Source organism: Cnephaeus nilssonii, assembly GCF_951640355.1.
Source record: "Cnephaeus nilssonii genome assembly, chromosome: 12".
NCBI lineage: Eukaryota > Metazoa > Chordata > Mammalia > Chiroptera > Vespertilionidae > Cnephaeus > Cnephaeus nilssonii.
Genome location: NC_137083.1, coordinates 41,127,689 through 41,152,258, shown reverse-complemented (window position 1 = coordinate 41,152,258; position 24,570 = coordinate 41,127,689). Strand labels below are relative to the sequence as shown.

The window sequence follows — 24,570 nt, the reverse complement described above, 5'->3', positions numbered from 1 at the left end:
TTTCTCTTGAAATTACCGTGTTTTCTTTAATTACAAAATCCACGTTATTAACCGATACACCTAGTAAATTAGCATATCACTGCTCCTTGTTTTATAGTAGGAGTACACACTGAAGTGCTCATGGGAACCACCCTCATAAAGTAAATGAAGGAAACAAGCTGTTCAGAAGGAACACAATAGTATAAGTTCATTGATTACTTGTAAACCCTAACACCCATCCTGACAGTGAGACTCTAGAGAGTGGCAACATCTGGAAAAACACATGCTATATTTTACCTAACTATCATCTGTCACTCAATTCCATGTGATTGTTGCTTTATGAAACTATGGGTCTGATGTTGCCATATCTTCAGCTTCCACACACTCAGGAAAATCAAGAAATCTAAATTTTATGTACAGTACACTGATATTAAAATATTGACAACAAATTCACATTTTTTATAAATGCTGGGAAGACCATGCAAATATATCTGCAGGCCAGGTTTCACCCATGGTCTACCAGTATATGGGAGAGGTGAAATGGTTGGATAATTTACCTTCAGATTGTTTTGTACTCTATTTAGTAAAGTATATACCTTGTCCCCTTTTTCCATAAGATAAAAACCAGAATCGAAACATGACATTTATTTATCCTCCTAACAAAAAGGCAGCTTCAAAATGGTGGTTGTGTAAGACTCAAAATGTGGTTGTGTTTGTAGATTATTGGAATTAGACTTTCCCTCTTTAATTTCTTAGTTATTTAGTGTGCATTTTCTGTGTACAAGGCCTTCTGCTAGAAGGATTAAAAATCCTGTGGAAGATCAAGTGCAAAGATAAGACGATCTGCCAAGAGAGATAAAGGCATAGTTTGAAAAAAGCATTAAGAAGGTGAATGAAATAGCTAAAGAACATATATGCATACCCCAGGGACATGGACAATAATTTCGTAAAAGCCAAGGAAGGGGGGGAGTAGGAGGTGGGCAAAGAGGGGTGGGGACTCCTGTGATAATGTTAACATTTAAAAAAAAATTTAAATACTGGAGGATAAAAAAAGCAGTATGCTATAGTACAGTATGCCATTTATTTGATGATTTTTGTATTATGTGGGAAACTAGTTTTTATTCTTTTTGTATTGGGCTTGTTTTTATTTTACAAGGCAAGATACACAAGAGAAACGTTTGTGGTAGAGTTAATGACCTAGTCTATGGCTGCCTAGGAGTCAGAATAGTTCCACCACTAAGAATTGGGTAAGGTCTTAAATAAAGGATGAACTTCTACAGAATGAGGTTTGGGAGGCAATTCCTGGCAGAAGAAACATGTACATCCAAGACATAAATACGTGGTGCATTTCAGTAATAGTGGGTAGTATAGTGTGACAGTCTTTGTACCTGGCCAGGAGTGTAGTGCACATAAATGTAGAAAGATGAAGTTGAGGCTACCTCAGCCATGCTTCTCATTCCAAATTAAGAAGTTGAGTTTTTTTGCCCTAACCGGTTTGGCTCAGTGGATAGAGCATCGGCCTGCAGACTGAAAGATCCCAGGTTCTATTCCAGTCAAGGGCATGTACCTTGGTTGCGGGCACATCCCCAGTAGGAGGTATGCAGGAGGCAGCTGATCGATGTTTCTCTTTTCTCTCTCACCGATGTTTCTGTCTATCCCTCTCCCTTCCTCTCTGTAAAAAAAAATCAATAAAATATATTAAAAAAAAAAAAAAAGAAGTTTTTTTTTGTGTTTTTTTTTTCTTTTCTTAAATTTAGGTCTGGAAAGTCTTTGAGGAAATCTCTTTAAAAGGGAGTGACATGACCAGATTTTTACTTCAGATCAATGTGACTAAAGTAACTCTATCCAATAGAAACACCCCCTCCCCCCAAAAAAAAGAAACAATGCAAACTATAAATGCAAGCAACATAGTAATTTTAAATGTTCTACTAGCTACACTAAAAAATGAAAAGAAACAGGTGAGATTTATTTTAATAATATATTTTACTTAACCCAATGTATCCAAATATTGCTTCAAACAGTAATCAATATAAACAATTATTGATGAGACTTTTGCATTTCTTCTGCTAAATTTTTATAATTCATTGTATATTTTACATTTATAGCCATCTCAATTCAGACTAGCTATTTTTAAAGTGCTCAGTAGCTGCGTGTGGCTTATCTACCTATTTACTAAACACTGCAGCTTTAGAGCCCACAGTATAGAATAGGAGTGGGGAACCTTTTTTTTTTTTTTTTTTGCCAAGAGCCATTTGGATATTTATAGCATAATTTTCAGGTCATACAGAATTATCAACGTAAAAATTAGCCTGCTATATTTGGTCAAACATTTAATTAACTCACCCTAATGCCTTGGCAAGGCCAGACCAAATGATTTTGTGGGCCTTATATGGCCTTGGGTGGGACGTTCCCCACCCCAGCTATAGTAGATGAATGGTGATGGGAATGAGATTAGAAATGAGAGGAAGAGTCTATTGGGTTAGTCCCAGAGGAAAATGGTGAGGGCCTGAACAAAAGTAGTGGCAGGAGTGATGAAGACAAGTAAACAGAGCTTTTAAAAGAGTATAGCATCCTCTGTGTAGTCTTAGACAGTCTTTTTCATTTAAGCATTAGGTTTCTATGATGCATCCATGTTGACACGAGCAGCTGTAGTTTATATGTCTTCATATCTACATATAAAAGCCCAGTGACCAAACAGCAGAATGACTGGTCGACCAGTCGCTATGACGCGCACCGACCACCACGGGGCAGACACTCAACGCAGGAGCTGCCCCCTGGTAGTCAGTGTACTCCCACAGTGGGAGCACAGCTCGGCTGACCGGGATGAGCAGTCCTCCTACAGCGGGCTGATGCTTGCAGGCCAGACCCCCCACCAGCACATGAATCTGTGCATCGGGCCTCTAGTTGCTATATAACTTTCCATTGTAAGTATACACCTCTATATTTTACCCATTTTCCTGTTGCTTCCTGCCTTCCCATATTTTGATATTATAAACAGTGTCACTATGAACATTATTATGCACTAGAGGCCCGGTGCACGAAATTCGTGCATGGAGGGGGGTTGTCCTTCAGCCCTCTCCAATATGGGACCCCTTGAGGGATGTCCGACTGCCCGTTTAGGCCCGATCCCGGTGGGATCGGGCCTAAACGGGCAGTCGGACATCCCTCTCACAATCTAGGACTGCTGGCTCCCAACTGCTCACCTGCCTGCCTTCCTGATTGCCCCTAACCACTTCTGCCTGCCAGCCTGATCACCCCCTAACCACTCCCATGCCAGCCTGTTTGCCCCCAACTTTCCTCCTCTGCCGGCCTGGTCACCCCTAACTGCCCTCTCCTGCAGGGTTGATCACCTCCAACTGCCCTCCCTTGCAAGCCTGGTCCCTCTCAACTGCCCTCCCTTGCAGGCCTGGTCCCTCACAACTGCCCTCCCTTGCAGGCAGGGTGCCTCCCAACTGCCCTCTCCTGCTGGCCATCTTGTGGTGGCCATCTTGTGTCCACATGGGGGCAGGATCTTTGACCACATGGGGGCAGGTATATTGTGTGTTGCAGTGATGATCAATCTGCATATTACTCTTTTATTAGATAGGATAGAGGCCTGGTACAGGGGTGGGGGCCAGCTGGTTTGCCCTGAAGGGCGTACCAGATCAGGTGGGGGTTCCCTTGGGGTGTGGGGCGGCCTGAGCGAGGGGCCTGTGGTGGTTTGCAGGCCGGCCACGCCCCCTGGCAACCCAAGCAGAGGCCCTGGTATCTGGAATTTATTTTCCTTCTACAATTGAAACTTTGTAGCCTGGAGCGGAGCCAAGCCTGGGTCTCCCTTCGAGGCCGGCAGCCATTTGTGTTGGGGTTATAATTGAAACTTTGTTGCCTTAAGCGGGTGGGCCCGGCCAGGGTGTGCGGAAAGCTTTGCTTCCCCTGTTGCCGGCGGCTACCCTGGCCTGCTCTCTCAAGCTCCATTCTGCTGCCATTTGTTTGAATTTGTTTACCTTCTATAATTGAAACTTTGTAGCTTGAATGGAGGCTTAGGCCTGGCAAGGGCAGACAGAAAGCTTGGCTTCCTCTGTTACCTAGGAAACCTTGCTCTCTGTGGCTGTAGCCATCTTGGTTTGAGTTAATTTGCATACTCGCTCTGATTGGATGGTGGGTGTGGCTTGTGAGCGTGGCTTGTGGGTGTCTCGGAGGTATGGTCAATTTGCATATTTGTCTATTATTAGATAGGATGCCCTATAGTACACATGAGTAAGAGTTTCTCTTAAATCTATATACTGGCCCTAACTGGTTTGGCTCAGTGAATAGAGCATCGGCCTGCGAACTGAAAGGTCCCAGGTTCGATTCTGGTCAAGGACATGTACCTTGTTTTGGGCACATCCCCAGTGGGAGGTGTGCAGGAGGCAGCTGATTGATGTTTCTTTCTCATCGATGTTTCTAACTCTATCCTTCTCCCTTCCTCTCTGTAAAAATCAATAAAATACATTTAAAAAATTCTTTAAAAAAAATCTATATACTAGTAGACACTAATCCTTTGTGACATTATTGCAAACACTTTCATCTAGTTTGTAGCTTGTTTTATTGGTTTTTTAAAAAATATATTTTCTTGATTTTTTTTTACAGAGAGGAAGGAAGAGGGATAGAGAGTTAGAAACATCAATGAGAGAGAAACATCGATCAGCTGCCTCCTGCACAGCCCCCACTGCGGATGTGCCCGCAACCAAGGTACATGCCCTTGACCAGAATCGAACCTGGGACCCTTCCGTCCGCAGGCTGACGCTCTATCTACTGAGCCAAACTGGTTAGGGCTTGTAGCTTGTTTTATGTTCAAAAATGTGACTTGTTATTTAAAGGTTTTTTTTCTTCAGTTGAATTTAATAAGCTCTAACCAAAGTTTATAGTTTTAAAAATAATCTGGAGATTTTTTTTTTCCTTCTCTAGAGTCACAGATTTTCTTTTATATTGCCTTTAAATTTTTTAAAGACTCCCTTTTTACATTAAAGTATTTAGCCCGTCTGGAACATTTACTGAACAGTCCTTCCTTGTGTTTATTATCTATTGCTACGTAACAGATTGCCTTACACTTAGCATGTAAAATAATAGACTTTTATTATCTCACAGTTTCTGTGGGTCAGGAATATGGGAGCAGCTTAGCTGAGTGGTTCTGGCTCAGGGTCTCCCATGAGGTTGCAGTCAAGCTGTTGGCTGGGGTTGTAGTCATCTCAAGCCCTCCAGCTCACTCACGTGGGTTCCTCACCATGTGAGTCTCTAAAAGTTGCCTGAGTATCCTCCTAACAAGTCAGCTGGCTTCCCCCAGAAGCCAGTGGCTCAAGAGAGTGAAAAAGGAAGACAGAAATTATATTCTCTTTATTACCTGTATTCTACCATATTCTATTCACTAGAAGCAAGTCACTATGTCTAATCCACACTTAATGGGAGGAAAATTAATCTCCACCTCTTGGGAGGAGGAGTAACAAAGTGTTTATGAACATACCTTTAAAACCACCACACTCCTTTCCTTGGTGATTTGCAACGCCAGCTGTTAGATAGAATTTCTTTTAATCCTCACGTGAGGATACGTTTATTGATTTTAGAGAGAAAGAGAAACATTGGTTGCCTCTCAGACTGGGATCAGACCCACAAACTTTTGTTATACGGACGACTCTCCAATCAGCTGAGCTTCCCAGCCAGGGTCTAGAAATAATTTGTCTATACACACAAGTCTACTTCTGGCCTCTTCTGTTCCATTGGTTCGATTTGTAGTTCTATTTCTTCTTCCTAATCCTAAATTCAGATACATGCCTAAGACTTATTTCCTGGTCTTCTGTTTTCTCTCTGTGTATTTATGCACATTTATGCTCAGAGAGTGAGTATTCATTATTCTGTCGTTACCTATTAACTCTTTTTAAAATATATATATATTTTATTGATCTTGGGACGAGAGGGAGAGAGAGACGAAATACCAATGATGAGAGAGAATCACTGATTGGCTGCCTCCTGTACGCCCCACGCTGGGCTGATCCCGCAACTCAGGCACATGCTGCAACCTAGAATCAAACCCCCACCTCCTGGTTCATAGGTCGACACTGAACCACTGAGCCACACCGGCCGGGTTTTACCAATTATTAGCTCTTAACTGAAGACTCCAAACTATGTGCTGGACATTACCTCAGGCTCTTTATATCTGTAACTAGATTCCATTTCTTTATATTTCTTCTTGGGGGGGGGGGGGGGAGAATATCCCTTGATAGTTATGATCCTGTTTATGGCCCTGGATCCATGGAAGGCATTATACCGCTGTTCAACAGTATATCAGACCCATTTGTTTCTTTTGTCCTTTGTTTCTATTGCCCTAGGAGATGTATTAGTGAAAATACTGCTATGTGAGATGTCTGAGCTTTTACTGCCTATGTTTTCTTCTAGAATTTTTATTATTTCGGGACTTACATTTAAGTGTTTTATCCATTTTGAGTTTATTCTTGTATGGTATAAGTTGGTGATCTAATTACATTTTATTTTGCATATATCTGTCCACTTTTCCTAACACCATTTATTGAAGAGACTATCTTTACTCCATTGTATACTCTTGCTTCCTTTGTCAAATATTAATTGACCATAATGGTGTGGATCAATTTGTGTGTGTGTGTGTGGGGGGGGGGGGGTCTCTGCTCTGTTCCATTGGTCTATATGCCTATTCTTGTGCCAGTACCACGCTGTTTTGTTACAGTAGCTTTGTAGTATAGTTTTATATCAGTATTATGATCCCTGCAAGTTTGTTCTTCATTCTCGAGATTGCTGAGGCTTTTGGGGTCTTTTCTGGTTCCATTTAAATTTTTTAAATATTTGTTTCAGATCTGTGAAATATGCCATTAGCATTTTAATAGGGATTGTGTTGAATCTGCAGATTGCTTTGTGTAGTATGGACATTTTAATGGTTTTAATTCTTCCAATCCATGAACACTGCATATGCTTTCACTTGTTCATGACTTCCCCTGTTTCTTTTTTTCAGTGTCCTAAAGTTTTCTGAGTACAGGTCTTTTGCCTCCTTGGTTAAGTATATTTCTAGGTATCTTATTTTTTGTTGTTGTTGCAATGGTGAATAGGATTGTTTTTTAGTTTCTCTTTCTGACAGTTCATTATTGGTGTATAAAAATGACATCAATTCACAGATGTTAATTTGTATCCAGCAGGATACAAAGTAGCACTTTGCCAAATTCATTTATTAAATCTAGCAGTTTTTTGGTGGATTCTGTAGAGTTTTCTATGTACAATATGCCATCTGCAAATAATGACAGTTTTATATCCTCCTTTCCAATTTTGATGCCTTTTATTTTTTCTTGTCTGATCACTGTGGTTAGGATTTCCAATGCTGTATTGAATAAGAATGGTGAAAGCAGACATCTCTGTCTTATTTCTGATCTTAAGGAAAGCACTTTTAGTTTTTGCCAATTGAGTATGAGGTTGGTTGTAGGTTTGTCATATATGGTCATTATTATGTTGAGGTACGATCCCTATATTCCTACTTTGCTCAGAATATTTATCATAAATGGTTACAGGTTTTGTCAAATTTGCACCTACTGATATGATCATGTAATTTTTATTCTTCACTTTGTGTGTGACATATCACATTTATTAATTTGTGAATATTGTGCCAGCCTTCCATTCCTGGAGTAACCCTTTGTATATGATGTATGATCTTTTTGATATATTGATGGATCCAATTTGCTAATATTTTATTGAAGATTTTAGCACCTATGTTCATCAAGGATATTGACTGTAATTTTCTTTCTTTGTAGTGTCTTTGTCTGGTTTTGGAATTAGAATAATGCTGGCTTTTTAAAAAGAGCCTGGAAATCCTCTCTCCTCTTGAATTTTTTTTTTTTTTTTGAATAGTTTGAGGAGGTTAGGTATCTGTTGTTAGAATGTTTGGTAAAACTCACCTGTGAAGACATCCATCTATGACTTTTGTTTATTGGGAGTATTTTGATTACTTCTTCATTTCATTAGTTGTTATCTGCCTATTCAGTTTTTCTGGTTCTTCTTATTGAGTTTTGTAAGATTATATGTTTCTAGGAGTTTGTCTATTTTGCCCATGTTGTCCAATTTGTTGGCATATAGTTGTTTAATGCATTTTCTTACAGTGTTTTCTATTTCTGTGATGTCAGTTGTTACTTTGCCTCTTTCATTTCTGATTTTATTTATTTGGTTCCTTTCTCTTTGTTTCTTGATGAGGCAGGCTAAAGGTTCATCAGTCTTGTTTATCTTTCCTAGTCGTGGTTTCATTGATCTCTGTATTTTTGTTTGTTTTTAGTCTGTCATTTCCGCTCTGATCTTTATTTTTCCTTCCTTCTACTTTGGGCTTTTCTTGTTTTCTTTCTAATTCTTTTTGTTGTAGGGTTAGATTGTTTATTTGAGCTTTTTCTTGTTTCTTGAGGTAGGCCTGCAATGCTATGAACTTTCCTCTCAGGATTGATTTAGCTGTGTCCCAGAGATTTGGGGTGGTTTTGTGTTCATTTTCATTTGTTTCCAGGAAGTTTCTGTTTTCTTCCTTGATCTCATTGGTAACCAATTCATTGTTTAATAACATGCTATTTAGCCTCCATATGTTTGAATTTTTTTTATGTTTTTATTATAGTTGATTTTTAGTTTCATGCCATTGTGATCTGAGAAGATTCTTGATAAGCTTTCAGTCTTCTTCAGTTTGTTAAGAATTATTTTGTGTCCTAACATGTGGTCTACTCTTTAGAATGTTCCAGGTACACTTGAGAAGAATGTATATTCTGCAGCTTTGGGATGAAATGATCTGTGAATATCAATTAATCCCCCTGATCTAGTGTGTTGTTTAAGGCCTCTGTTTTCTTATTGATTTTTTTTTTTCCAGAAGATCTATCCAGTGATGTCAGCCGGGTGCTAAAGTCCCCCTACTATGACTATATTGCTGTCAATTTCTTTCTTAAAGTCCACCAAGAATATTTTTTATATTTTTAGATACTTCTATATTTGTCAGTGTTATATTTTCTTGTTGTGTTGAATCCTTTAGTATTATGTAGTAACCTTCTTTGTCTCTTTTATGGGCCTTTGTTTTGAAGTCTATTATGTCAGATATGAGTATTGTTACTCGTGCTTTTTTTCCATTTTCATCTGTATGGAATATATTTTTTCATTCTTTCACTCTTGGGTTGTGTGAATCTTTTGCTTTGAGGTAAGTCTCTTATAGGTAATATATATATATATATATATATATATATATGTCATATTTTCTTATTCAGTTACCCTATGTCTTTTAATTGGAGCATTTAACCCATTTACATTTAAGGTTATTTCTAGGTACTTATTTATTGCCATTTTCTTCTTTATACGTATCTTCCTCTCCAAAATCTTTTTCTTAAAGCAGTCCTTTTAACATTTCTTGCAACACTGGTTTGGTGGTAATGTACTCTTTTAGTCTTTTTTGTCTAGGAAGCTCTTTATTTCACCTTCAATTTTAAATGATAGCCTTCCTGGGTAGAGTAGTCTTAAATTCAGCTCCTTGCTTTTCATCACTTTGAATACTTCATGCCAATTCCTTCTGACCTGAAGTGTTTTTGTTGAGAAATCAGCTGACAGTCTAATGGGAACTCCTTTGTATGTAACTTTCTGTCTCTATCTTGCTGCCTTTAAGGTTCTTTATTTGTCTTTAATGTTTGTCACTTAAATTATAATGTGTCTTGGTATGGGTCCCTTGGGGTTCATCTTGTTTGGGACCCTCAGTGCTTCCTGCACTTATGTTATTTTTTCCTTCACCCACTGAGGGAAATTTTCTTGTCATTATCTCTTTAAACAAGTTCTCTATTTTTTGCTTCTCCTTCTGTTTCCCCTGGGATGCAAATGTTGTTACATTTCATGGTGTCCCAAAGATCCCTTAAACTATCCTGCTTTTAAATTCTTTTAATTTTTGCTGCTCTAATAGGGTGGTTTTTTTCTCTTTGTTCTCCATTCACTGATTTGAGCTTCCACTTTATTTAATCTACTTTTAATTCCTTCCCATGTATTTTTTTCCTTCCTGTGTTTTTTGTTGTTGTTTTTTTAATATATTTCATTGATTTTTTACAGAGAGGAAGGGAGAGGGGCAGAGAGCTAGAAACATCGATGAGAGAGAAACATCGACCAGCTGCCTCCTGCACACCCCCTACCAGGGATGTGCCCGCGACCAAGGTACATGCCCTTGACCAGAATCGAACCTGGGATCTTTCAGTCCGCAGGCTGATGCTGTATCCACTGAGCCAAACCGGTTTTGGCCTTCCTGTGTTTTCTTGATGTCAGATATAGTAGTCTTCATTTCTGACTCGTTCTTGTTCATGGTTTCTATTTCTTCATGCTGTCATAATTTTCACTAATTGCCTTGTAATTCTCACTAAATTCCTTGAACATCTTTGTAATCATTATTTTGAACTATATCAGATAAATTGCTTTCATCCATTTCAGTTTTATGGAGATTCCTCCCTTCCTTTCATTTGGGGTTGTTCCTTTGTTTCCCCAGTTTAGCTGTCTCTTTGTGTTTGTTTCTATGTATTAGGTAGAATTACTATGCCTCCCAGTCTTTGTGGGGTGGCCTTCTGTAGTAAAAGTCCTGTGGGACCCAGTGGTGCAGTCTCCTTGATCTCCTGAGCTGAGTATTCCAGGAATGTCCCTTTTATCTATTATATGAACTCTCCTGTTATAATTTGGTCTTGATTGCTGTTGGCCTGTTTATGTGTATGATCAACCCTCAGCTAGTTGACTTTTGAGGCTCAACTCCAACCATGTCATGCAAGTTGTTGTACAGGCATGCCAGCAGCTGCATTGGGCATGCAAGTGGCAAGTATCTGTCTAGAGCCAGGGGTCCTCAAACTTTTTAAACACGGCGCCAGTTCACTCTCCCTCAGACCATTGGAGGGCCGGACTATAGTTTAAAAAAAACTATGAACAAATTCCTATGCACACTGCACATATCTTATTTTGAAGAAAAAAAACAAAACGGCAAAAACACCCGCATGTGGCCCGCGGGCCGTAGTTTGAGGACGCCTGGCTAGACTAAGAGTCGCTGAAATGGCAGTGACAGGGGTCCAGGGAATCATAAGTTTTACACTTGGATAATGGTGGTTTCAGATTAGAAGTGCCCTCAACACCTGGCTTCTCTGCTCAAGGCCTTCATAGACTGAAATCCAGGTGTTGGCTGGGCTATATTCTCAGCCAGAAGCCTGACTAGAGAAGGATCAACTTCTGTGGCTCTAGAATGCATAGCAGCTGTGAAGCCAGCAGTGGAGATAGAGATCCTGCTGCTTTGAGTCTCTAGGAATTATCTTTTTTCTTTTGTTCAGAAGTGACTACTATTAAAATTTTAATATATAACCTGTCTAGTTTTTGTTGTGTGTGAATCCATAGATGTAGACACATATACAATGTATTGTTTTTACAAACTTTATATGTAATGATCATTTTTCTATATAGTTAGATATTTCCTAACATTTTAATGACCACATAATGTTGTATTGTTTGAATGGACTCTAATTTTTTTGGTACCCTGTCAATGTTTAGGATGCTTTCAATTTTTTCCTTTGCAAGAGTAGTATTACTTTTTTTTTTTTTTTTTTTTTTTGGCATGATCAGTAAAACAGATTCCCAAGTACTTTTTGAGACCTAGAATATCCACAATGAAATCTTATAAGCTTAGGAAATAACATCACTTCTTTGCATACAATCTCTTGGCTTAACAGTTACCCTTGGGTTCCAAGTAAAAATACCTCCTCTTCACCCCTTTTAATTTTTATACCGATAAATAAGACTTTCTCTAAATTTCATACTCATATTTAATGGGTACCCCTGGAATAAATGAATTTATATGTGGTTTGGTATGCAAATTTCTGTGTTACATTCAGGAGAAAATAAAATCATATTTGTTGAGAGTTGCAAGTAATTTTTTATTTTTATTTTTTTAATCCTCACCCAAGGATATTTTTAAATTGATTTTGAGAGAGAGAAACATCAATGTGAAAGAAAAGCATTGATCAATTGCCTCCCATACATGCCCCAATCAGGAATCGAACCCACAACCTATGTATGTTCCCTAACTGGGAATCAAACCTGCAGCCTTTTGGTTTACAGGATGATGTTCCAATTAACTGAGCCACCTAGCCAGGGCGCAGTAAATATTTTAATGTTTTTCACCATCTATGTTTAAATTTATAGTTAAAAATTTTTGTATTTTCTATAATCCTATATAATAACTAATATGCAAATGGTTATCATGCCCTCATGCCGGGGCTAGGGGACCTGAGGCTGCGCCCCCCCGCCCCCCCCCCCCCCCCCCCCCGCCTGCCCCAGTGCCGTGCTTGGGGGACCTGAGGCCATGCCGCCCCCAACCCCCCGTGGGGCTTGATGGAGAATCTGAGTCTGCGTCCCTTATCCGGTACTGGGCCAGGGGACCTGAAGCTGCGCCCCCGGCCCTGTGGGGATTGACGGGGGGTGGGGCAGGCTGGGTCTGGGTCGAACTCGATTTCGAGGCACGCATGGCTGGGCGGGGACTTAACTCTGGGACCCGAGGCACACTCAGACTCTTGACAGGAGGGAGATTTTCATAAGCATTTTACTCATTTTCTTTCATCTCTGACACTTCTATTATAGAGAAAGGGCAAATAGCAATATTAAAATATTTCCTCTAATTAATTCCCTTTTAATGTGCATGAATTTCGTGCACCGGGCCACTGGTGTTATATATTTCTGTGATGTTAGCAGGTTTTTAATAATAATTTAAGGTTTTAATGAGCCATGTTTTGGGTATAGTAATGCTTTTCTTCTCCCTCTCCCTCTTTTTTTTTTTTTTGTCTTACTTTACGTAGGTTGCTTCTATCTTTGCTTTTGCCACCTGTGGAGGTTTTAAGGGCAAAACAGAAATTCTAGTGAGTTGTCCTCCTAAAGTTTCTGACAATAAAACCATTACGGCTACTTTTGGTTATCCATTCAGGTGAGTTATTTGTTTGTTTTTATGGTTTAACAACTCTTTTTACTTTCATGTTGACCCATTAAGATTTCCAGCAATTTATTAATCTTGGGGAATAAAAAATTTTGAATTGCATCCTCATTTGTAAATAGTGGTCATTGCTACTCAAACTGTGGCACATAGACCAATGTCTGTCTGCTAGTTGTTTCCATAGTCTATGGTGAAATAAATTATAGAAAATGGGAGTAAGCATTTAGGAACTATTATATGACATTACCTTGACATTTGTATTCTATCATCCCACAGTGGATTAAAAATTTAATAAAACAGAGACTGCTCCATCACCATAGTGTGAGAAGTCATGATGTGGAAGCAAACACAACTTATGAAAAAAATCCTAATTTCTCATGTGTTTGCCATTACTAAATAATAGTGTTCTTTATATAATTTTAGGACATGGATTTATGTGAAATGAGTTTCTATGGAGTTCCTATCCTATCATAAAACTTCATTTTCTTACTCTCAAATTAAAATGAATTTTTTTTTTTTGTTAATCCTCACCCGAGGATATTTTTCCTTTGATTTTTAGAGAGAGTGGAAGGGAGGGGCAGAAAGAAAGAGAGAAATGTCAATGTGAGAGAGACAAATCAATTGGTTGCCTCCTGTACTAGCCCCAACCAGGGCCAGGGTTCAAGTCTGCAATCGAGATATGTGCCCTTGACTAGAATCGAACCTGCAATCCTTCAGTCCGCGGGCCAATGTTCTAACCACTGAACTAAACAGACCAGGGCCAAAATGAATATGTTGTGAATTCTTCTATTTCACTTTAATATTCATTGAACAGTTTATTGAATGTGTCCTATGTTTAAGCCATAGTGTGAAGCTCCTTTCATTTACTCTACTTACTTGCCCTCTCTAGGACTCAGTTTTTCTGTTCAGTATATTGGAAATATTACCTATTAACGTCATTTTGATTATTAAATGAAATCTTACATTAAAGATCTGTCAGTTAGCAAGTGCTTGGTATCATTGCCTCTCCATCTCCCAACTCTTCTCTTATAAATTTGCTGTACAAGGAACTCTTACTGCATCTTTAGCAATAAGTACTCTTGTGAATTATGGATAGGGAAAATTAAAGACTAGGTGAAGTTGGCAGGTAATTAAATCCAGAATTAAAATGTGAATTATTATAATTGGCTCTCCTGGTGCCAGTCACACAGACTCTTTCTTAGAATGGAATATTATGTCTCAAATTGTAAACTATTTTGTATCAGCCCTCTTACTCTGTTATAGTTTTAATGCAGAAGATAGTATCTGGATTTGTAAATGTTTAAATTAAGTCTGTATTAAATCTATCATGAATCAATTACTAGATATAATGTATAATTTATGTATATATTATGAAACTCTTAATTCATTTTAATATTTGAATTTTTTCTTTTATTTCAAAAGGAAAATGTTTTTAATTTACAGGATAGAGCAAAGTAGGTTTACAGTTATGAGTACATAAAACACAGAGTTTTGTCTTGTATTATTATTTATTAATTGTTGTATTTTTCCAGGCAAACAACTGTAAACCTACTTTGCCTTACCCTGTATTTTGGGAATATTTTTTAATGTCATTTTAATATTCTGCCTATGTATTTTTGTCTCTGTTGGTGGAGTCCAGATAATTTATATTGGAGCCTTTTTTTTAATAGGTTGAATGAGGCATCATTTCAGGTTTCTCCAGTAAATACATGTGATATAGGTTGGAACAAGTTTGTCCTTGTTGGAGATTACGCTTCTTCTGCACAATTCTATGTTACATTTGCAGTCTTTGTCTTCCTGTACTGCATTGCTGCTCTTCTGCTCTATATTGGTTACACAAACCTATATCGGGATAGTCGAAAACTTCCCATGATTGTAAGTAATCACCTTCCTTTTATTCAAAAATAATTTGTATATGTATTATACTTGCAGTAACATACAGATTTACTTACACTTTAAATAAAAATTCTTGGCATGAGCCAGTTCAACATATTTTGACCTGGGTTTGCCATGAGGTTAAGTTTTCTCCTGTTGTCATGTTTAAGCCAATTCTTTTAGGGTGTTTGAAGCACTTTTTCTGTACTGTAAGGGAGAGCTGAGGTTTGCTTCTTATTCTGTTTTAACCTGGGAAAACTTCAGATATGTAATAGAGCATCTTAGGTTGCAAGTAGCAGAGAAATTAAGTAGAACTGCTGATCATACTAGTAGTTTCATAACTGTGGTCCTACTTCTTACCTTTTTTCTCTCTTCTTAAAGACCCTCTTTATGCCTCTACAATATGATCTTGAGGTTAATAGTCAAGAAATTAGCAAACTATAGCCCACAAGCCAAATCTCATTCATTGTTTTTTGTTTTAATAAAGTTTTTTTGGAACACAGCCACACTCAATCATTTACATATTGTCTATGACTGCTTTCATGCTACAGTGGCAGAGTGAAGTACTTGAAACAGAGATAAAAAATATTTACTGCCTTGCCTTTTTTAAGAAAATATTTGCTGACTCCTGGTCTAAATTCCTTAAGTTAAAACGTGATGCAGATAATTCTATAAAAATTATAGAATTCAGCATTAGTGGCATTCATGAGTTAATTTTGAAATGTTAGATGGCAACAGAAGATTTGGATTTGAAGTCCTAGCACCATTCTTGACTTAAGTCTGCTGAGCTAAAGAATAGAAATAACCTCTAATGTTTATTAGTAGAATCTACCCTGGATCATTGGTGACAAATTCAGAGATAAGCCATGTGTTTAAGCTTGACCTCCACTACAGAAAAATAAGTACAAAGGCAGTATTAGTGTTACTGACTTGAAGGGAGAACCAGAGGTGTTTTTTGTGATACTGGTCATTTATATCTTGAGAAAATACTGACATGCTAATTATTTATGAATTTACTTTAAAGAGAAGGTATTTAAATATGAAGAAATTATGAAATAAGATAACAGGTTTTATTTATTTACTTATTTTTAATTTTTGCTGCCTGGATCATAAGAATGCAAATGGTAAGTAAGGAATAAAACATTTTTTTATCATCCATGTTTATTTCATTTTTTATATATAGGAGAGATTCTTAAACTTGACATTTTTATAAAACATTTCTTTATTGTTAGGTGCTTTCCAGAAAAATAGACATCAACTATTTGTAATGTTTAACAGAAATTACATGTTAGGAAGCTATAAAACTATGATGATCAGATATTATATTTGTTAAAATTCTTTATAACTTGTATTTAAATGAAGACATTTCTTGTCATGTTGTCATTATCCCCAAAAATTTTTAAGTTAAATTTAGCAGTGAGCCTTTCATTTCTCATATTTTGTTTAATAAGCTTTAAAGTTACCACACTTTTAAAAGCAACATACAAATCTAGTTTTTTCTTTTTTTTAATGTTTATTGATTTCAGAGAGGAAGGGAGAGGGTGAGAGAGATAGAAACATCAATGATGAGAGAGATCATTGATCAGCTGCCTCTTGGGATGCCCCACACTGAGGATCAAGCCTGCAACCCGGGCATTTGCCTTGACCAGGGAACCAACCATAACCTCGTTCATAGGTCAACACTCAACCTCTGAACCATGCCGGCTGGGCCAAATCTAGTTCTTTTGTGAAAGGTTTTTCTGTCTAATAAAACTGATCTAGTTGCATCAATCAGAAAGTTAAAAGTAATTTTTCACCTCATGATCAACTAGTGGTCATGTAGAGAGATAATTCAGAATTAATTTCTTAAGTGTTTTTTTTGTTGATACAGCATATAATAGATGCTTTTTGTAGTAAAAGTCCAGCTTCTAAATTAAATTTTGAATTCTACTTTTAATTTAAACATATAAATATAAAAAAGTTTTCTCAAGATACCCAAATTTTTAAATATAGCCAAATATGACATTGATTTTTTATTTTAAAGTATTGTTTGTTAATGATGACATTCTTTTATTTTAGCAATCCTCTGCTAAGGTATTTCTAGGAACATTTCAATTGTGACATTAAATCCATTATAGTTCCCTTTTTAAGTAAATGTACTACTTTTTTTGTGTTAAGTAGCAGGAGCTTAAGGTTTCTAGGCCATGTGGAGAATCAGAAATACCATAAAATAAAACCAAACAAATATAGGGTATCCCAGATCCTAAAAATCTCTTATGAATCATATCCTGATTATTGGTAGGACCAGGGCTGCCATAGCCAGCTGCAGTGTGAACTGCTGCAGAACTCCAGGCATGCATGGTGCATCATCTTAACTAGAATCCTGAGCAGGACAGAATCTATCTTCAGAGACCCACATTTCCTCCTCACCCTAGGGTTACTCTGTGCATCATTTTCAGAAAAGTTTTTGAAGTATAAGAATGTCATGTCTTAAGCATCAGCAAAGTAGAGTTAAAGAACATACATAATCATGAAAGGGAAAAAACAGCTTGTTGTTTAATTAGAAATTTGGAGGGGGAAAAAATAAAAATTAAGAGGATTTGATACATATATTGGTCAAAGCTGTGAACTTGAGCCCAGAGATTACTTTTTAAATGTGATAACCTCATACATACTACTTCCAGTTCTTCAGAAGTCATTGTATTTCTAGCAAGGGTTTAGGAAATGTCTACCTGCAGCAAAAAGTACAGCAGCAAAAAGGAACTCCCTCAGTGCAAAAATTTAAGCTATAAAGTTTCTGTCCTTTTCTCTTTGATCTACATTTGTTAAAAGGATCAGTAACAGTAGAAAGCTCAAATACAAAATGTAAATACCTCCATGTTTGTAAAGTTAATCATACTGTTTTGGGTTCTCTAATCACAAGATATTTATTCAATGTATTTTGACCAATTGGACAAGCTATATGTAACATGATTTCTGTATCTTGTAAGTGGTCACTGGTGTTTATCCTAAATAAATAACTAAGAGCTGGCTGGCAAAAGTAATTAAAAACTAATCAGATTCATTTTTAAAACAAAACACTTCTGGAATAAGCTCCAGAATCCATTCCTGAGCTTGGAGTTTTGCTGCAATTGTGTACAAACTCATAGCCTTGAGTATACCCTAATACATAACATTAAAAGATATAAATTTTTACATTACTCCCACTTTGGTCTTTAACTTAAAGGAAGACTAAACAAAGTGGGACTTATACTTTATATTATACAAATGCACATTTTTTAAAGGTGTTATTTAGATCTTTATAACAATACTGACAAATTTTAGTTTCCCAGCAGAAAGGATTGAGTAAGAGTAGATGTTTTTTTTTTCCTTTCTTCATCTTATTAGTTTGAGAAAAAAACTATTTAAAATATTAAAAACTTCAGTTCTGATTTTAGAAATATAACTAGCAAAGATTTTAGTAGAAAACTACTAGGATAAGGTATTTTCAGAGAGATTTCTTTTTTGTTCTTTTATTATTATAATGAGCATTCTTAAAATTTCATGATCATGAATTTAAAAAGACTAGTCTTCCTGATATGTGCTTTTCACCATTTGATTTTGCATACCATGGAGAATTAGATTTAACTAAAGTTAGTTTTGCCAGAACAATCTGATAAAGCAGAAGGAAGGGTAAGGGAGTTAAAGAGTATATGCAAGGGATTATATTAAAGGACTTTAGAATATAAATTAAGGAGGGAAATCAGAGCATAAGTGAGATTGAAAGACAATAAACAAGTGATAAGATCAGATTGTAGGTCTCCATGGGGGGGTATTTTTAAGGTATAGTGCCAGATGGAGGTAGCTGCAAAGAGAAGTGCTATTGGGGAGTGGGCTGTTTAAAATAGAGATTATGAAAGGATACAGTTATTGGTGATAACGGTCTAAGATATGGTCCTGGGAGTGAGTGGCTTAGGTATACTTGTGGTAAGGACCATGTAAAACCTTAATTTCTAGTGTAAATATCTTTCACTCCTAAAGAGACTATTGAGTCTTATTTAGTGTCGTTGCTCAGGCTTTGGGCTAGTAATAATAAACAGCAATGTTTATTATGTTGACTGTGCCCTTTTTTATAAAGTGTATCATGAAGGCCATTTCTCAGTACCATGGGATTCGATGTAATCTCAATTCCTTCATTATGGATTTAAATTTAGTATTTTTAAATTAACTGTTCATTATTAATTCATATTTCTTTTTACTTTAGGACTTTGTTGTTACTCTTGTTGTCACATTCTTGTGGCTGGTGAGCACTTCAGCCTGGGCTAAAGCTCTTACAGATATTAAAGTAGCTACCGGTCCCAGTATTGTCCAGGAACTTACACCCTGTCATTCTCAAGGATTGATGTGTTATTTTGGCTCTGTGACTAGTATGGGATCCCTAAATGTATCTGTGGTATGTATGCAGTATTTATAAAATATTTCATTTCACTTATTTGAAAAACCTTACCTAGTAATTTAAGAAAACAATAGCTTTTAATAATTTCTAGATGTGTTGTGTTTTATTTTTATTAAACTGTCAGAATCCTGGTTACCATATAATCTTTACCTTTATAACAACAAAGGAAAATTTGTTAGAAAAATTAGAAAATGGGTTTGAACAAGATCATAATTGAGTCTTTTTTATCATTAAAATTGATTAGGCAAGACTTTTACCTGATAGGTACTTATAATAGTCATTAACATTTATTAAGTCAATATGCCAGGTGTTACACTAAGGGCATTACACTCATGTCTTACGTGATCCAACAATCTAAGGGAATGTGGGAGGTGGCATTATTATCTTCATTTTACAACTAGGAAAAAATATAGCTCCTGTTAATTCACCCAAGTTGGCAAACCAAGGTTTGAACCAGATCTGACTTTATAGAACTCGTTCTCTAATCTTACTTACTCTGAGTCTATGAAAGTAATACTTTCCTGGTTTAATAAATAACCTAAAAAAATTAAGTCTATGTAAATGTACTCTATTTAGTCCTCTATTTTACCAAAATTCAGATAAATATATAATTAAATATAATGTTATATGGAGTATATTATGTTTAGGGAGGTCTCGTGTCTTTTTAAGAAAGTGTTGGGTGAAGTTAGCGCTGCCTTATAAAGCAATTTGGCCAAATTTTTGCTTTATAACTTTGTAATCGAAAGATCACCTTTTTTGCACTTACATCGATTGATAATATCTGAAATGGACAGTTTCAGAAATGTTTTTATATGCAAATATACAAAAAGTTATAAAGCTTTGTCTTCAGTAATACGATTAATACTCTCAAGCTTCTTATCCCACTCTTCATATTCTTTTTACAAATATAAGAACATGTTTATATTTCTTGAATTTAGAAAAAAAACACGTGAAAATAGGGGTAGCTTCAGTTTATTCATCTTTGAGACTTTCTTCTTATCAAATTTATACCAGAGACTAATGTAAGATGTGAAATAAAGTTCTTCTGACTCCTTTTCTCTTCTGCCTATAGTTGTTGGAGTAGGAAAGATGGTAGGTAGTAGGGGGTATAAAGTAGGGAAGTAGGAAAAAACCACACAAGGCAGTTTAAAAGGAGGGTTTTAGTTACGCTCTCAAAGTTAATTCTATTTTTTATAGTAATGACCATGCAAAAATAATATTTATTTTTAGTCATGGTTTTATATGTTACAAATTTAGAGATTTAGCTTTATTTCATTGGGAATAAGTCATTATATATTTGAATTTGGCATTTAAATATAAAGTATTTTTTATTCCATGTCATATGTAGTTTAAACTTTATATGAAATAATGGTATACTGCCTGGAAATGTTAAGTATTTAAGGAAAAATATGATGGGTATGAATAAAAATATTCATAAAAAAGTAGGTATTAGATCTTCATGTTTATTTTTCTCTTTCTTAGATCTTTGGCTTTCTGAATATGATACTTTGGGGAGGAAATGCATGGTTTGTGTACAAGGAGACCAACTTACACAGTCCATCAAATACTTCTGCTTCTCATACCCAAGGAGGTATTCCACCTCCTACTGGAATATAATTTAAGGGAGAAGTACACTGTATAAAATATACGTCTATACTACGACCTGTTGCCAACATCTTGAGAAGCATTATGTGTTTCTAATAAAAGTAATGGCTTTTTCAATAAATTGGTGGGTTTAAAATTTTGCTGCTTTTTTACACAAAGCCTGTACCTTTCCTAGAAATTTAAGATGTAAATGTATTCGTACATGTAAATTTAAAAATTCAGGCCCTATTATGAGATGATACACATTTTCAAATGAACATTAATTTCTTCACTAACTTGTTTGCCTTCCAGAGTGTTTACACTTTAAGCTTAACATATATCTTCACTCAGAAAAGAGTTATATTGTCATATCATAATAGGAAGAAAAATCTATTTGGAATATACACTACTGTCAGTTTGTACAGATCATATACCTAAGACCTATCTTTGTTTAAGAAAGCATTGATTACATAAATCATATTTAGAAAAAACATATTTAGTTCAGAATTTATATCTGGACATTGTTTATATGTATGGAAAATTTTTAATTGCAAAGACTGGGTGTATGTTTTATTTGTTTTTCTAAATGACCTTCAGTACTTAATAGGTGTGCTAAAATGTTTTGGGAGTGGGGGTTGAAAATTTCTAATAGATGTATGTTAATTTAGTAATTCTTTCTCATGAGATGTAAGCTTCCATTATGCTGGTTGTTTAATAGACTTGCTATATAAGCAGAAAGAACATGGTTCAACTAGATATTTTGATATCTATGGGCATTACTCTTAGTGGTATTTGTTGTCCTTTGTTGCTCATGCCACTTAACTGCAGGCTGAGACCTATTCTCCTTGCAAGTAGAATAAAATAATCTACTTTTTTTGGCAGACCCTATTCATATGGTTAAAAAAATTAAGATTGCCTTTTATTTTTGAAACCTTTAATATTTAGATTCAATGAAGTTGTTATTGAATTTAGCATTGATATTGTGAAAATAAATGCAATTCGGATTTCATATTTCTTAATGTTCATTCTTATTTCACAAATGGTTGATAATGAAATTATGCATCATAAACCAGGAATCTTTGATGTTTTTTAATTTGTATTTCTCTGATTGCGATTGAGGTTGGTGATCTTTCTTTGTATTTAATGGCCACTTAGGTTTCCCCTATTCTGTATTGCCTATTTATCTTCCATGGATTGTGCTTTTTGTGTCTTTAGGTATATTTGAATCCAGGGCTTATTCACATTTTGCTTCCTAATCTTTTTGTTGTACAGGCTGGATTTTGTATTCTTACCACTTGATTGTTTATTTGTGAAGCATGTCTTGCTATTGCCTTATTTTTGTTGATTTTATTCATGACAAGAATTGTCAGTATGAGAATATATCTTTTATGAAACCAACTTAATAAAGAAGTCAAAAGAAAGAGTGCACTGATTGTTATATTACAAAGAGCAATGCAAAATAAAATTAATTTTCAAAGCAAGCAAGAGAATATTACAGTAGTTTTTTGGGTTGTTTTTTTTTTTATGTTTGGCAAGGAATAAAAGATAAAAAATGCTTTGGAGACCCTGCGTCTATCTTTTTTTTTTTTTTCAATCTCATTTTTTAAATGTTTGTTTATAACCTTCAAGTGAAACCTTTTCTAATTGACTGTCCATCAGTTAGGCACACAGATTCTTGATTAAGTGTGCATGCCCTGGAGCCTAACTGAATTTTAATCTTGGCTTCACCACATACTAGCTAATTAACTAGGCACATTACTTACCCACTGTATGATTCAATTTGGTTATCTGAATAATGGGAATAAGAATGCTGTGGACCTAAAAGTACTTAAAAGGATAAAGTGAGTTAATAGACGTAAACTCCTTTGACCTAAAAGAGTATGAGGATGAAGGGAGATAATAAATGTAAAGTCCTTAGGAACAATGTTAAAAAAAAAGTAGGTTGTTTATAAATGTTTACTATGATTGCTAACTTGATAGCATCTATCAAGAGACTCTTTTAGATGGAGTCCATGGGAAGGGTGATCGGGAACAGAAAGGCCGGACAAGCTTCAGGATTACATGAGCCTCCCTTTATTTTCCCCTAAGAGTCTGGGATGTCTTGGTATTTATATGTCTGTTGTGGTAGAAGTACCTAAAGTTAAGGACATTAAAAATTAATAACTATTGAGATTACGATAGATCTAGAAAGGAGTCCGTTTTGTTGCCTTTTCACTCCCTGATTTTTAATCAACATTACAGGGTTCAGTAATTTATAAGATAATTTCCAGCAATGGAAGAAATAACAGCTTGGAACTTTTACTCGGTGGTAGGTTACAAAGAATTATTTGTAAATAGCACCAGTACTAATGTTTGTGTGAATTGAGGTCAATTGGATAATGATACTTAAAATAATTACTAATCTGCTGTAAATGTTAAGGACAATATTGCTTTCTGTGTCACACTTAATTTTTAAATGTATATAGTATTTCAGATAAATAAGTATAAGCAATAATATATAACTGAGTCCCCACCAGTAGGTTGAACAAATATTAGCATTTTGTTTTCATTATGTCAGATTTGCTTTGGTTTTGTCTTTTTAAGGAAATAAAACATCACAGCTACAGCTTTTTCCTTCCTGAAGTACAGTTAGATTTTTCTCACCTTTCACTAAAATAGCACTGGGAAAATATTTTTGGGAATGTGTGAAGGCTTCTCTAGGACATCACTAGAAGTAGAACTGTTGGAATGTGAGATACATTTCAGTTGTAACTTGGGTATTACAAAATTGTTCAGTAAAGTGCTTGTACCAATTGAGTTTCCCACCAACAATTTTTGAGTCTCTGTTGCCCCATATCCTGGCCAATATTTGATATTATTGGACCATATAGCCAATCTGATGGGTTTGAAATAGTGTTGTGATGTTTTTTTAATTTGTAGCTCTCTGATTGTTATGAGGTTGGTGATCTTTCTCTGTATTTATTGGCCACTTGGGTTTTTTCCTATTCTCTGTTGCCTATTCATCTTCATGGTTCGTTGTGCTTTTTGTGTCTTGAGAAATCCTCAATGTCATAAAGATAAGCATCTCTGTTTTCTTCTGAATATGTTAGTTTTGCTTTTTACTTTTAGGTCGTTAAGCCAATTAATATAGGAACAGAGAAACCTAACAGAATGATCTGTGGTTGGACTTGTAGGCAAGGAAGTAGACAATATTGGCATGAGAGTGGAGTAGCTAGGTAGGGAAGAAGGTGAAAACAGAGAGATGGGGGGAAAGGAGAAGGAGACTGACCAGCAATCCTGGTAAATTCAAAGAACAGGTGTGGTGGGAATTATTAGAATGAGAGTACTGAAGAGATGGCTGATTGTGGTCAGAAAGAATTTGGAGGGATAATGAGATACAGAGTGTGGTTATGAAGGTGAATGAATTAAGTGTAATAGAGACAAGGAAAACCAGAGTACTCCCCAGGTTCTTGGGAATGAAATTGTGATTAAAGTACTAGTAATTTATCTTGGATCTCTATTTGGGTCATATAGCTTCCTTCTCAATTCTGATAATAGATCAATAGATTCTGTAAAAAGACAAACACATAAATCTATTCTTTCTTGAAATAATCTAGCAATGGTCAGAATAGCCATAATGTTCTTTACATAGAAAAATGGCTTAAAACTCCTTTCTGTAATTATGGACAAAGCTAGGGTTTTCGGTCTTTCAGTAGGAAGCAATGCTACTCAAACTTCAATATGCATATAAACCATCTGAGGAATG

General features: G+C 36.0%; 1 protein-coding gene across 1 annotated transcript in view; it reads left to right on the top strand.

The window, feature by feature from the left end:
- SYPL1 (synaptophysin like 1) overlaps nt 1-22,387 on the top strand; it is a 33,365-nt gene extending 10,978 nt beyond the window's left edge. Inside the window, exons 2-5 of the mRNA XM_079786046.1 lie at nt 12,822-12,946; nt 14,623-14,827; nt 19,050-19,238; nt 20,724-22,387. Of these exons, the coding sequence (XP_079642172.1) occupies nt 12,822-12,946; nt 14,623-14,827; nt 19,050-19,238; nt 20,724-20,858 (654 nt within the window). The 3' untranslated portion in view covers nt 20,859-22,387. The remainder of the gene's footprint in view (nt 1-12,821; nt 12,947-14,622; nt 14,828-19,049; nt 19,239-20,723) is intronic.
- Nucleotides 22,388-24,570: the final 2,183 nt, after the last annotated feature.